The sequence below is a fragment of the Mastigoproctus giganteus genome, chromosome 14, assembly GCF_048544385.1.
Source record: "Mastigoproctus giganteus isolate SK-2022 chromosome 14, ASM4854438v1, whole genome shotgun sequence".
Lineage (NCBI taxonomy): Eukaryota > Metazoa > Arthropoda > Arachnida > Uropygi > Thelyphonidae > Mastigoproctus > Mastigoproctus giganteus.
This window is the reverse complement of record NC_143588.1, coordinates 54,920,614-54,936,747: the sequence shown is the minus strand read 5'-3', so window position 1 is coordinate 54,936,747 and position 16,134 is coordinate 54,920,614. Positions and strand designations below refer to the sequence as shown.

General features: G+C 34.9%; 1 protein-coding gene across 1 annotated transcript in view; it reads left to right on the top strand.

Moving 5' to 3' along the window:
- The window catches only part of chb (CLIP-associating protein), a 1,004,436-nt gene that overhangs the window by 660,752 nt on the left and 327,550 nt on the right, over positions 1 to 16,134 (top strand). Inside the window, exons 20-21 of the mRNA XM_090388867.1 lie at positions 10,712 to 10,776; positions 11,096 to 11,218. Coding sequence (XP_090244993.1) covers positions 10,712 to 10,776; positions 11,096 to 11,218 — 188 coding nt within the window. The remainder of the gene's footprint in view (positions 1 to 10,711; positions 10,777 to 11,095; positions 11,219 to 16,134) is intronic.

Here is a 16,134-nt window from a genome sequence, read left to right as displayed (position 1 = left end):
ATTTCAACTATAGCAGCCTTACTTGCTTTTAGGCTTGAAAGTTTTTCCGATAGAAAAAAAATTTGAAATTTTATTATTGCTAACTTCATAATTCCCATCTTCACTTGCAGTTTTTCCTCAATATGATGGGTCTTCTTGTATAAATATTATGGAAGGTGTTTGTTAAATTCATCTGCAACATAAGTTGGGTTAGACACTTCTCACACCCAGTACACAAGAGTTTAATCCGATTTTTTTTCTTCTCTTCTTTGTATTCACTTAGTTAAAAATCTCCTCGACTCCGTTCTTTGTTTTCTTAGCCAGCGGTTTGACTTTTTTTCCTGGCCTAACATTTTTTGTGTACCAGTTCAGATCACTTCGTAGCTGTTATAGTCTTCAGTATTCTTTTTATCATTGTAACTTTTCAATGCCATCTTTTTCTACTCTGTTAAGTTGACTAGCTTATTATTTCTCAAATCCTGATTGTGCTCTATTTTCTTAAGTAGTATATACATATTCAAGATTTCTCTGACCATAAATCTAATCTATTCATTCTAAATGTTCCATCTCCCAGTTGATGGAGGCTACATGCCACCTTAAGTTGCCATAATTTCCTTTCCTGAAATTTGCCATTCCTTTGCTTTAACAAATGCTACCTCTGTTGTCATCATCCAACTTAGAACTCCATGACCATGCGCTGATAGTGGTTACTATAAAGTCAGATTCTGCGATGTCATTAGATTCTTGGGTTGGTAAAGTCTGGAATGTCCTTGTGCTTGGTACTTTTCTTGACATGCTGACACAAGTAGCAATCATCTATTTGATTAAAATGTTTGTTGTCTGTAATGGCTTTTCCTCCTACTTGCTTCAGTCAATTAGAGGCAAATTGAAATCACCCATAATAAGACATTCACACCTGCTCACCCATTCTATTTGCATGTAGAGGCTATCATCATAATCTTCACAAGCTTCTGGTCTATAGATTACTCTCGCTCTCATTGTAACTTTGCCTCCAACTAAATATCACCACACAGATTCTATACTGACCTGTATTGTTTCTGAATCTGGGAAAGCTTTTGTTGCACCCAGACTTCTTTTGATAAAAAGCACCGCCATAGCATGGTGAAACTCATCATCGATGAAACCCATTCTATTTCCATGTAGCATCACATTTGCATTAGCCCTATTATGTAAATGTTAGTTGTCGTAACCATGAGTTTGAAATCACTCATTTTATTCATAACACTCCTGCCATTACTATAGATGCAGTTAAGATTGTGTTCTGATATAGTTTACCACCCTGACACACACCGCTCAAATATATTTCAGCTTGTTTCCCTAGCATTAGCTTTCTACTCATTTGAATCATTGCCACCCTCAGAACATCTTACCAATATTATTTTTGTGGCAACAGAAAAGAACTCTCTAGATGTGTGCAAGCACATTTCTTTTACCAATATCATTAGGTAATGGATATCATTTCTATGAAATAAATTCCTTATACCTACAAAGTCAGGTCATGCTGATAAAAATTTATCCCCAAATGCCTTGAAGTCCCTTAAGCCATGAGTTAATCTTCAATCCTTTTGGTATATAGTTCCTCTTATCATGCCTGGACAGAATTGCAGATGTATAAACATTGTGACCTAACTTGCATAATTTTTTTCAGCAGCATAGTCCTTTGTTTATCTGACAAATAATCATTTATGTGTGTGCTTAATGATTAGCGATATGATTGAATAATGTCCATGTGAATAATAATGCCCTCTGAATCTGTAGCCCCCTTAAAATCTGACAATCTGTTGGTGATGTCACTAATTGTTACTGATTCTTGCAGACACACTCTGGTTCTGCTCCAATTGTCCTGATTAGAAAAAATGCTACCCATTTCCTTCATAATGAAATATCTCAGTAGAACTAAATCCCTTGAACCAGATCATTAGGCATTTGATTATTCAGTTCCCTAAATCACTGGTACATCACTTGGCAGGTGTCTAGAATTGTGAGCCCATGACGAGCTCCCAGTTCCATTTGTCTCTAGGGCAAGCATCCATATATTCAGTGATTCAATTTCTTTTAATAATGCAAAAGTTTTAATTTGAGATTGGTATGATATTGTTTATATTGGTGGTGGGGGGGGGGGGAGGATTTACACATTGATTAATTTGGTTACATGGCAACTTTTAATCTGAAGGATAGTTTTATTGTATATGAACTTGCTGCCACAGGCCATCCTTTCAATAATACTTGGTATTTTCTGCTTTATCTTAAAAAAAAAAAAAAAAAAAAATGCGTTCCAGATTTATACAATATCAAACTCTTAATTTTGGCATCCAGTCATACTATTTCCTAGCATTAAACTATGTTTCTCTTTTCCACTTACATATTGTTTTTACTGATGAAGCTGGAGTTCCTTAAAATCAAAGAAACTTTACTTAACTCTTTCATGACTGGGTCTCTGGACTGTATGCACAAAACCGTGAGTGAATTTTTTAAGGAATTTGAAAGTTTGTTAAATTTAAAAAACTATTTCATAAATGAATGCTTTTAAATATTAATTTTTTTATTCTTTTGACTTTGCATCCAAATGTTAGAGCTGGATTTTTCTCAGGATAAAGTTGATATTAATATTAGGAGATCTGAGGATTTAATTAACAAGTACAGGGCAATCTTAAGAAAAAGTCAAGAGTCAATTGAAAGTGTGTGCAATTCTGTCCAGATACAAACAAGGGAGTGTAAGGATCTTGGGGTAAAAAAAAAAATTTTTTTTTTTTTAACAACACGCTTATTCATAGGAGAGACTGTTTTTGCAGGGATGGGATCAGATACATTTAAATAGAATGAGCATAAGAATATCTGAATGACACGCTTATTCATAGGAGAGACTTTTTACAGGGATGGGATCAGATACATTTAAATAGAATGAGCATAAGAATATCTGAATGATGGTATCGAGGTAGGGTTGTGGATAGAAAAACTGCATGCTTGGGGAGGGGGATATTGTACAGACTAATATATTAATAGCAGGCATGCACCAGCAGGATACGAGGAGAGAGGGGTTATGCTTTTAGTTAAGGCCCATAAAATCTAAGTCAGAGCATCCAGTTGACAGCAACCTTGGTGGCCAGTTTGGTATCATAATAAGCACTGAGAAAACAAAAATGATGGAAGGAGTGTGATATAGACCTAATGACCGTGATGAGTATAACAAACAACTAGACAAATGTATAGGGTGAGCTAGTAAATAAGAATGTCTTATAATGGAGGACTTGAACCTGCCAGATATTGAATAGAATGTGGTCATTCACACAGCAGCAAAACTTTTGTGAAATTAATGGATGAGTGTTTTCTACACCAGCATGTTAAAGAGTCAGTGCGAGTAAGCATTACTCTTGATCTAATTATCACCCTTCATGAATTAAGAATCTGCAGATAAATCACCCACTAGGTGACAGTGATTACAGAGTGTTGGTGTGTGATTTACTTAAAGATTAAACCACTGTAAAAGCAGAGGGAGGAGTTTTTGTCCTCGTGAAGGTGACTATAGTGGTTTCAGACAGTTTTTAAATTCTCTGCAGTGGGATCAACTGAGTTACCAACAGTAAATTCAAAATGGAAAGCATTCAGTAGAAGCTACTAGGCCTTTCTTTTATACCAACTAAGAGATACTCTTCAAACGTTGAGACCTTGGTCAATGTTTTGTCAAATGAACTCATGTGATTTGTGGCAGAGAATAAAAATGCATGAGACGCAATAAAAATCACCAAAACATACACAAAACATACACAAAGCTTATGGTAGATATTAACTACTCTGCAATCAAGTAACAAAGGATGTTAGGGAAACTGAGTAGATTACAATAGGTCCCTGGCAATGATAAGCAGCAACAACTGCTTTTCTTATGTGAACACTAGATGGAAGGCGACGAATCATAGTGGTTCAGTAGATAGGTATTACTGTTGATAATCCTGTTTAGGTCACTGATGAACTAAATAGGTATTTTGCCTCTACATTCACACATGAGGAATTTTTCAGGAATGGGTGGGGGGTACCTGGGGTGGATGAGATTCTATTAAGGGAGGTAGGCAAAGAAGTAAGCAAACCTTGAGCCATGATTATTAGGGCATCCTTTGGAGGTCCTTATAGACTGGAAATCAGAAAATGTATCCCCAATCCACAAAGGGAGAGTGAAAGAGTGACATGAATAATTAGCTTGATGAAGTTACTGGTTAAAGAAGTAATGCAAAACCATCTAGACAGGAATGCAGTTACATTGCAGTCACAGCATTGATTTGTTAACATGTTTGCTGCTTCCTATATTTGAGACACCTGTTCACTGTGCCACAATTTTCGGATTACTGAGATATAACAACATTCTGAAATCCTTAACATTTAAAAATTGGCTGGGCAGAATTGCAGACACTTTCATCAAATTTAACCCTGACTTGCGATTTCTTTTCAACATTTATCTGTACTTTTTAAGTAAGTCCGCAGATCTTCTACTCTTAATGTCATTAGTGCCAATGTGTACAACGGTATCATGACCTTTTGTGCCCTTAAAAGATATCTGCTCTACGTCATTAACTTTTGACCCTGGCAGACATACCCTGGTCTTATTCCACCTATCCTTTTTGCATAATATATTTCCCGTCTCCCTGACCTTAATGTCACCGACAATAACTAGCTCCTGTTGGACCAGTGCATTCTGCCTTGAAGATTGCCCCATTTTAATTCCTTCTAGGGCATCTACCGTACTCTTCAAACTCTCATAGATGCCCATCAGACTGCTGAGTTGGTACCTGATTTCTTGACACTTTCTGCATCTAGCGTGTACAAAGACATCCTCCTTAGCTATATCATGTCCTGTTCCAGAAAGGGCTGAAAACATTTCACATTTTGTTTAGGTTGTGGTGTGTTGGAGAATCGTCCCCTTCGGTACTCCCCCCGATCCACACCACTCTCGCCATTTTGTGCCTGTTCCTTTGCTGCTTTAGTCTGGGACATGATAACCATTTAAATACAGTTTGAGTAACAATGCAAAATAATAAGATTAATAAATTTAATCGATTAATTGACATCTGTAAGCTAATAGATTTCTAAATGCAGCAATACACTATCTAGTTTTGCATTATACCTTACGCTCTCAAGTATGGGATATATGAATTATGCTATAACATTGTTTGAATTTTAAGTAATTATAAAAGATAAATTAACTTATCCGTCGCCAGCTTACATGATTCAACCTCTTGAGTGACCTATGTGCGATACTATATCTATGGCAAATCACCTATACTTAAAGCCCAATGGATGTTAATGTCTTACATTTGGGACTACATAATAAAGTCAAGTTATTAAAACATTAAATTATTAAACACGTATGTAGTGCTATAAATTATAGTTTGTAATCCTCTTCTGATACTGATTACACTGCTACAATCTAAAAACTAATTTCAAATCAATAAATAAAATTCCACTTAGCAGCTTACAGAAACATGTAGTTCTCTTAGCCTTGTCAAAATATGCAGTACTTACTTATGGAAAAGGGATAAAAATGCTGAATAACTGTAGCTTATGATTACATGATTAGCAGTTCATTCAATATATTTATGCAGTATATAAATAATTCACAAAAAAAATTATTTCATTATTAAAAAGCCTTGATATAATACATTGTTTTTATTTTTTAAAGAATTGTTCCAATATTGTTTGTTTCGAATTTCATTTAAGGTGAAATTTACGTGCAATGTCTTTCAAGATAAAATCGAAATTCGGGATTGATGTTGTTGGTTTCATAAAACAAAAAGTTTTTAAAGCAGTTTGTGCCTCTGCGCTTGACACTACATTAACTGGACACTCAGTTAATGTAGTGTCTCACTATTATCTTTTTTTTTTTTTGTCATCTTCGAAAACCTCTTTCTCTAATAGCTTCGAGAATGTCCTCATTTGTCAGTGTTTCAGCAGTCACGAGGTTTTTTTGTCTGTATCCAGTATCCAAGTTACATTTGCTCAACCACATTATTAATGGAATGTTGTTATAATTTTATTCGGTATCTTCATTGACTTCCATGGGTCATAGCTTGCTTTATTAAAAGTTTTTGATGATCTGTGATGTGACCTTATCTCTTGCCTTGTCCATGAATCAGATTGCATCAAGAACCAAAATTTGAAACTGTTCCTTTCTTTCAATGGATTCTATAGTTTTCGATATAAAAAGATTTCTACAATGGCATTTAAAGTTGCTAATAACCTTGATCGAGCGATATGTTGGAGAACAGAAGTTGAATTTGGTGCTAAAAATGCAAGTTTGATGTTGGTTAGATTGAGAAGAATGGGATGTGATGGGCAGTTTTCGAAAATTTGTGAAATTTTCCTATCTTTTTTTCTAAGCTCTTTGTCCCAGTTATGCACTTCAGTGATGGGCAATGTCATCCAGTCTTTTTTGTGAGCTCAGTATGTTAGTGGAAGATTTTTAATTTTTTTTAAAACATCTTGTATTCTCGGATTTGCCTATTACCAAAAGTTTTCTTTTTTTCAGTTTCACTCATATCTGAACAAATCAGAACAATCAGTCACTCTTTGGATAATTTCCACCTATGCACTTTTTACCTTTAAACTTGTGGGTCATGTGTTGTGGGGGAGAGACAAGCTATATAATACACTTCATCAACATTAAAAATGTCCCTTTTGCAGAAACCTTTTCTTATATCTGGCCACACACCCATCGTTACTTACTTATTTGTTCACAAACCCAGATTCACCACTTATCTTACCATAAACAATATTATTTCATTTATGAATCTGTCACGCCATCTGTTATTGCAGACAAAATCTGGATTTCCAAGGCGATTAGCCAATGCTTCAGCTTGTTGTTTTGGTAGAGGACCACTAATAGGAGTACAGTTTCTTTTCATTGTAAATCAGCTACTGTAAGCCAGCTCAAAAGAGCCTTATCCAAATCACTTTCATCACATGTATGTAAATATTTTGCAATTATGGTTTTTTTTTTGTTTTTTTTTTTAGCACTTAATTCTTTCCTTGGTTTTCCAAATGGTTGACATGGTTGATGTTTTCAGTCTTAACCTTTTGCAAATGGATGCATTGCTTGTTCCATTCTCTAAGTCACAAATTCTGAAAACCCTACATTAGTAGGGTATTTTGGACAAATGGTAGCTGCCATATTGGTTAATTAATGGCTGAGGACCAGTCACTAGGTTCCCTACCATCTCCCTCCCCCCAACCATACCAGCAGAAGTATGAGTTTTTATTATCATGTGGAAGAAATTAAGTCAAGCCACTGAATTGTATTTATATAATCAGCAACTTGGAATGACTACTGCTACAGTGCCATGAAATGCATATTGTTTGTGTAAATGGATATCTATTGCCTTAACCTACAATAAAAAATTGACATAAACAGTCCAGTTCATTACTTTGAAACAGGCCTTAACACATTGTTGGTTTCTCCTTGGCCTTCACAGTTTAACTAAGTAGCTAGTAAAATTAATTATACTAGCTTCCCTCTGCAAACTGTGAACTACAATAGAACCCGGATAAGAAGTTTTTCAAGGGAGTGGCAGTTTATAACTTCTTAAGAGGGAAAATAGCCTTAAGGGTATGAAATATTAACTACACAAATAAAAATGAAAAGATACACATACATAAGTTAAAGATCATTTTTAAGTACTATTTCAGAATTTATAAATATTTTACTCTGCCTATGGAAAACATTTTGGTACTGAGGATTTCTAATTGCTTAACATTCTGCTCATTAAAATTGCTGTTTTCTTCATTACCAAGTCGGAAGAATGAGCTTTGGAGTTTCAACATACCTTAGAAGGTCACAATTACAATGAGATAGAGCAACAATTCACTTAGTAATACAGAACTGTTCACAACCTTCAGAACTTAACGTGGTTGACATATCCAATTATGGATATCAATGAAAACAGTTGCAATATGTCACTTCCATTATATCAAAGTGTTTATACTAAAAAAGGTTTTAGCAGTCAAAGTCTCTGACTATGGAAAATTCACTAATCGAACAAGTTAGTGCATAGTATCATTTTAGTTCTTAGTAAATCACCGAACTAGGTGAAATGACATCATTTTTATTATACAGTGGATCCCCACTTTACGATATTATTCCCTTCCACAGACAGCATCTTATCATGAAAATAACGTAATGTTGAACCCAATAACACATTGTTTTTTGGTAATTCGTTCCACGTTTTAACACAGAAGTTGAAATTTTCGCTATATAACTAAGCTGTTATTTCTCTAAAAGGTGGGTTTTTTTTAATGGAAATTTTACCTGTTGGGTTAAAAAATGATTAAAACTAATATATTGATTAAAGCACACAACAAAATAAAATCACTTCAACTAAAGGATGCAAAACAATACATACAGCCAACACATTTACAAAGGCTGCTATTGGCTGAGAGGAAGGACCAGGTGTCTGGTCAGAGATAAAGTGAAATAAGTAGGTGCCTCTTAGCATAGTCACTAGTTAGTAGAGTCAGCCGCTTTATAGAATAAAATTTCAGAAATTTTATCATATGTTAAGTTATAAGAATTAATTTTGCATGCCTTTGTGATATTTCTGGAGATCATGACCATAAAACAATAAAAACAATTTGCAGCTTCTGGTTTATTCAGCTTTTCTCTTAGTGCAATCTAATTATAAATGGGCAGTAAACTCGATCTTATTGCATTTGCAATTATATTGATAGCTGGAATTCTGTCTGTTCTTACGTTGTTATTATGGTGAAATGTGTTTCCCCTTCACTGAAATCATATAAAAACAAATTTTCAGAAGCTTCTCTTCGTTCCTATTTTTTATTTTCTTCAACTTCTTCTTACTCTGCAATTTTTACGTGCTGTTTTCTTCGTTATTGATTGCTTATCTTTTTTGCAGTTTTAAATTTTATAACAAAAAAAAATTTTTTTTTTAGTGAACAGAAATATCAATTAGCATGTATATATTACAATAGCAATTAAGCTGTATACGTAAGCATAAATTTATTTTTATTTTACTAACCTGTGGAAAATATTTTTCCGATTTTCACGTATCATTTCACTTGTGCATTTTGTGAATTGACAAGGTAATAAAGCATTAATTTGTGCTTTATATTTTTGCTTTTATAGCCTGTGGATAATATTCCTGCTGTTTTCACTTATCAGAATCACCATTTAATAGAATTAAAATATAATTCACAAACGGTATCATAACGACCGGTGCTTACCACACGTATAGTGAACAGAGAGTCCATCGCAAAGTGAACCAATCGTAAAGCAGATGTCCACTGTATCTCATATTGTGAATGCTTTCACAATGAGTTGCCCTGATAGTGAACTACTTTCGACAGTGTATTGTCAAATAGGCAGCACTTCACCAGTGGATTCTCTGCAGATACCACCACTCCCAGGTTCGTGAGATATAACAAAAACGATGCCATTTTACCTACGTTGGTGGTTTACTACTAAAATGATGCTGTGCATTAGCTTGTTCGATTACCAAAATGTTACATTGTTTTATTTTTATAATATATAAAAAAAGAATTTCTATATTTAAAAAATGTATTACGTGGGAAAAGTCATTATAATAACACACTGTGTATTCTTTATCACATACTTTTTTATGTGGGAAAGCTTTTTACCTGGGAAACTTCGTATGTGGTTAAATAATACATTACAATATATAGAGTTTAAATTGGGAATTAAGAAACCAAACCTAGTACGGAGGAAGTCTTATGTGGGAATTTCTTAACTGGATTCGACTGTATTTGAAAATATTCAAAATTTGATGCATAAAATGGATAAAATCTGTCCACACAGAGACATTTTGGTCAGTCTAGACATGGATAGCACATTTATGAATGTATCGCTATAGGACATCAATAAATCACCCAAAACACCTGGATTATCATAACTTAAACTTAACTGTAGCATTTTAATGAAAACCATTTTGTTAATGTAATATGATGTGAATATGTTATAATTATTGGTGTGTGTGTGTGTGTGTGTGTGTGAGTGTGAGATGGCATAGAGGAATATACTATCATGGAATACCTGTCAGTTTTCTCTTTATTTTTCTCCGTTCATAATGAATGATGATTTGATCCAATCATATGATGACTACATTGAGAAATTAGTGATCACAAATTTTTATTTTAGGACAGAGAAAACGAATTGTATTATTGATCAATATATTCTCCTCCTCCTGACTTCTATGCATACATCCTTAGCAGATCGAATACACATGTATAGCTATTGTTTTGGGAGGACATTTTGTGTACTGAAAAATTGCTATTCCTCTGTTACTACTATTATTATTGCTTCAGTTCTTTTGCCCTATATGGTATTCATTATTTTTGAAAATTTTCAAAATTTTCCAGCATTTTCAAGGGATTAAATTGATGAAAATAGGAATTATGGAAAATTTTCATTAGTTTACCCTGAGATAAATTATTACGCATTGGACTCGGTGATACAGTTCTTTTCCGTGTTTTCTTTATAACATGATGAGATGAGATGATCACATATTACAGAGTAACAGTCTTCAAGATTTATGCTTCACTTAATATATCATTTGTGCTATTCTGTGGTAATAAAAGTTAGTGATCACTCCTTTCTGAACGCACCTCATGGAAACTTTAAGTTTTTACATTGAAATAGCAGTTGTGACAAGTCAAAACAGTTCTTTATAAATGATTTTCATTTTAATATTTCTAGTAATAGATCCACATTAGGGAGAAGATCAGGTATTCCAATTCGTAGTAACAGCACATCTGATGCAGGTAAATATTTATCCTGTTTTTTTGTTTTTTTTAATGAAGTCTCAACATTGCTTTTTTTTTTTTTTTTTCCTTGCATGATTTAATTTATTCTTTTCCTTCAGTGCCTATTATTATAGAACTATGATTATGTCATGTTTTTATTATTTGCTGCTGTAATTTTATATTTATGATCTCTTTAGGAATGTTTTTCCTTTCAAGTTTTTATTTATTGAATGTTTATAATATTTTCCTTTCATGTTTTTATTTATTGAATGTTTATAATATTGTATGTATAAATTTTATATTTTGTTTGCTTATTTCCTCCCCCATTCCTTTTTAGCTTCTGTTTCCATGAATGTGAGGTCGAATAGTGCCATAGATTTGGCAGCTGTTAGGCGGGCCAAAGCCCGAACATCATTTTCAACAGCTGCAAACCTTGCACGAGGTTCTGGGGCCTCTTTGCGTAAGTCCATTGTGAAGAAATTCAGTACCTCTTACTCTTTAGTAGAATTCTTACTTATTGAAGTTCATTTTAAAACCCATGCATGAAGATTTGCATCATCTAATAACATTAGGCTCTTGCTAAATATATATATATGTATATTTATTTATTTATTTATTTTATTATTATTTATTACTTTATTTTTTCTCTCATTTTTGCTAGACTAATACCTTATGCATGTTTTGCAATTTTTTTTACTCTTTATTATTTATATGCTCACATCCTGATTGTCTTCATTTCTTCCAGTTAACTTGTAATTATATTTGATCATTTTTGTGTTTGAGCTTTTCTTCATGTTGGACCTTTTGAATGTATTGTTTAAAATTTTCTGGCCTTAAGAATGCAGACAGCGTTTATAGAGGTTTTAAAATTTCTTTTGTGCAATACTCAATTTGAAAGGTTTTATTAAGGAAAATTCAGATTTTTAGATGTTCTTAGATTTTTAAAATATGAATTTTTGTATGGAGAAAATCTAAACCAAATCTGTCCAAATTGTGTTTTAGTTTAAGAGAAATTCTTTCCTTATTTGAGAATCTAGGTTGAGCCACTTCAAGTAGTGATTAATTATTCACTTAATTAAATTTAAATTATATACAAGGTGATATTTCCAAATTTTAAAATATATTATGGGAAATCTAACAGTGATACCATGAAAGGCAACTTATACTAAAAAGAGTAAAACATTTTTTATTCACTTTATTTTTTTTATTTGTTTTTTTTTTTTTTTTTATTTTTTTTTTATTTTATTTTATTTTATTTTGCTTTTTCAAGCTTAATACATTCTCTTTTTGCCTGCAACCAGTAATATTTTGTTACATGGCATACATATTTACATTGCATATCATGTTGAACTTTTTTTTTTAACCCCATATACACTTTACTTCAAATTATACAAAGTCGTTAGCACTCATAGAACAAAAACTTAATTTTTAACATAAATCCAGAGAGAAAAATCACAGTTGGTGGAGTGGAAATCCCTGTATTAATGATTAGGCAATATGCTCATTGAGGAATATTTGTCCTCAGTGTAAAAATGCGGAATCATGCCTTTGTGCTGAAACAAAGCATCTTGTTTTTTTTCTATATCGCTTAGAGTATCAGCTAAAAGTAGTATATTTTCTGCATATGAGCAAATTAAATATGGCAGTGGGCAGGAATTTACAGTCCCACCTGAAAAATGTGTTGCATGTTAATTGTCAGTGTGAGATTAGCAGCTATTCCTGTCTAGCTTCCATAATATGTATGAGGTTTTAGTTGTGTAGTTTTGGAAGTGATATGTAGTAGTAGTAGTAGTAGTAGTGGCACATGATGCAAGAAAGCAAGTGTAGGAGCTTATGCAGCATCAGCCAAAAAAAAAAAAAAAAAAATCACACCATTCCCTCCAAATGCCTGTCCAGTTCCTCCTTAAATTTATTTAACCTATCAACTTCTACAACGACAGATGGAAGTTTGTTCCAGCAATTAACCACCCGCTGGCTAAAGGCAAATTTCCGCACATCTATTCTACATCTGTCCTTTCTTAATTTGAACTTATGTCCCCATAGGTTGGTAATCTGAACAAGTGGAAGGATCCCATCAGAATTCAGCGTGCTCAACCCATTCAAGGCCTTATAGACCTCAATCAGATCACCGCGCAGGTGCCTAGTCTCCAGCCACTGCAATTTGCAGAACTTAAGCCTCTCTTGGTAAGAGAATCCCTTCATTCCCCTCACCAATCGTGTTGCTCTTCTCTGTACACGCTCAAGCAAATCTACATCCTTCCTAAAATGAGGCCTCCAGACCTGTACGCAGTACTCAAGGCGTGGCCTGACCATTGCCTTATACAGAGGGACAATCACCTCCTTTTCCCTGCTAGCAAAATTCCTATATATCATTGACAAAACCCCATGACCCGCCCTAGCAGCCTGTCTGCACTGCTCAGAAAACTTCATATCTGACTGCACAATTACTCCCAGGTCTTTTTCATTTTCTACCACCTTAAGTGTAGTACCACACAGTTGGTACGTTTCTCTGGGGTTATTTCTACCCATATGCAGTACTTTGCATTTGTCAAGGTTGAACTTCAGTTGCCACTTCTTAGCCCATCTGCCCAAATTATCTAGATCCTGTTGCAGTAGCACACTGCCATTACTGTCATTAACAACTCTGCCAACCTTTGTGTCATCTGCAAACTTCGACATTAAGCCTGATATACCTTCATCAATGTCATTGATAAATACACAAAACAACAGTGGACCCAACACCGAACCCTGTGGGACTCCACTAATAACATTAGTCCACGAAGAGCAGCACCCATTGATTACCACCCTCTGTCTTCTCCCACTTAACCATCCTTTTATCCATTGTAGCAACTTACCCTTAATACCATTCTGCTCCAATTTGTACAGTAGTCTTCCATGCGCAACAGTGTCAAAAGCTTTCCTGAAATCCAAGTATATGATATCAAAATTATTTTTTGCATCCAGTTCCTTTGTGACCACATCATAATAACCAATCAAATTTGTCAGACAAGACTTTCCCTTAACAAACCCATGCTGTGTTTGAGTTATCGCTGCAGTCTTGTCTAGATGATCCTGCAATGCATCTTTAACCAGCGACTCCATTATTTTACCCGGAACAGAAGTTAAACTAACTGGTCTGTAATTACTCGTGTCACCCTTCGATCCACCTTTGTGAATTGGGGACACATTTGCACATCTCCAGTCCGTGGGAACCTCCCCTGAGTCCAAGGATGCTCTCATAATTATGGCTAAGGGTTTGCTTAGTTGCTTTGCCGCCTCCTTTAAAATAACTGGATAGATCCCATCCACCCCAGGTGCCTTTCTTATGTTTAACTTCAACAATTTCTCCTCCACTTTGCTCTCAGTTATTACAAAATCATTAAGCACACTGCTACAATTTGATAACCTTCTTCCATTTTCAAATTGTAATAATTCCTCACGTGTGAATGTAGATGCAAAATACTCATTCAGTTTGTTTGCTATCTGAGCAGGATCATCAACAGTCGAACCATCGATGTCAAGTGGTCCAATCATATTCATCCCCTTCATTTTAGAGTTTATATAAGTAAAGAAATCCTTGCTGTTTTTCTTAGCATCTTTTGCCAAAGATTTCTCGTAATCCGCCTTCGCCTGCCGAACCTCCTTTGTGACCTGATTACAGACTAGCTTATATCTGCCACAGGCTTCTGCGTCACCTGATAATTTATATGCATCCCATGCATTTTTCTTCTCTGTCACGAGTCTCATTAGTTCATTTGATAACCATTTAGGCCTAAACCTTGAACGATATTTCTTAATCGGTATATAAAGTCTAGTAGCTTCCACGATTAATTCTTTGAATGCTTCCCACTTAGAATTTACTGTTTGTAACATCGTCAGTTGATCCCACTGTACAGAATTTAAAAACTGTCTGAGACCACTGTACTCCCCTTTACGGAAGCAAAAACCCTTTCCTTTACCCCTGACGGTAGTTACCTCTTTGAGTAAATCCCACTTCAGCACACTGTGATCACTGCCACCTAGTGGTTCCTTTATCTGCAAATTCTTAATACACGAATGATCACTGCTGATAACCAGATCAAGAGTGTTACTTTCTCTGGTTGCCTCTCGAACATGCTGCTGCAGAAAACAATGTGTTAATTTGAAAATTAACCACTCTTTACCACATGTGAATAGTTAGTTTATTAAGTATTTTTGACTTACTTCCAAAGGTGATGTTTCAGGATTCATGCTGGATCCCATCATCATCAAGCTATACAGGACTAAAATAAGAAGCACATGGGGCAAATTTAAATTTACAATCTAAACAATCTTTAAAAATTGCAAATTGTATTTCAAAAAATAATACTCCAGATAAATGAAAAATATTTAGAAATTAATTATGTGTAAATTTAATAAACTACAATATATAATTTTAGTTGCAAATAAATGAAATAATAACCTAAATTTATGAATTAATTATATGTAAAACAACATTCCTGTTAACAATCTAAGGTGTGGTTGAGGGGGAGGAGACAGAGAGTGGTAATCAATGGACACTGCTCGTCGTGGACTAATGTTATTAGTGGAGTCCCTCAGGGCTGGGTCCATTATTGTTTTCTGTATTTATAAATGATATTGATGATGGTATATCAAGCTTAATGTCCAAGTTTGCAGACGATACAAAGGTTGGCAGGGTTGTCAAGGACACTACTGACACTATGCTGCTGCAACAGGATCTGGAAAGGTTGAGCAGATGGGCTGAGAGGTGGCAAATGAAGTTTAACATTGACAAATGTAAAGTACTACACATGGGAAACAGCAACCCCAGAGCAATGTATCAACTCTGTGGTACTACACTGACAGTGGTAGAGAATGAAAGGGACCTGGGGTTGGTTGTGCAGGCAGATATGAAGTTCTCTGAGCGGTGCAGACGGGCTGCAAGAGTAACTCATGGAGTATTGTCAATGATATACAGGAATTTTTCCAGCAGGGATAAGGAGGTGATTATTCCCTTGTATAAGGCAATGGTCAGGCCACACCTAGAGTACTGTATACAGGTCTGGAGGCCTCATTTCAAGAAGGATGTAGAGCTGCTGGAATGAGTACAGAGAAGGGCAACAAGATTAGTGAATGGAACAAAGGGGTGCTCTTACGAAGAAAGGCTTAAGTTTTGCAAATTACAGTGTCTGGAGACTAGGCACCGGCGAGGTGATCTGATAGAGGTGTATAAAGCCTTGAATGGTTTGAGCATGCTCAATGCTGATGGGATTCTTCCTCTAGCTCAGAATAATCACCTGAGAGGGCATACATTCAAATTGAGGAAAGACAGATGTAGGATAGACGTGCGGAAATTTGCCTTTAGCCAGCGGGTGGTTGGTTGGTGGAACAGACTTC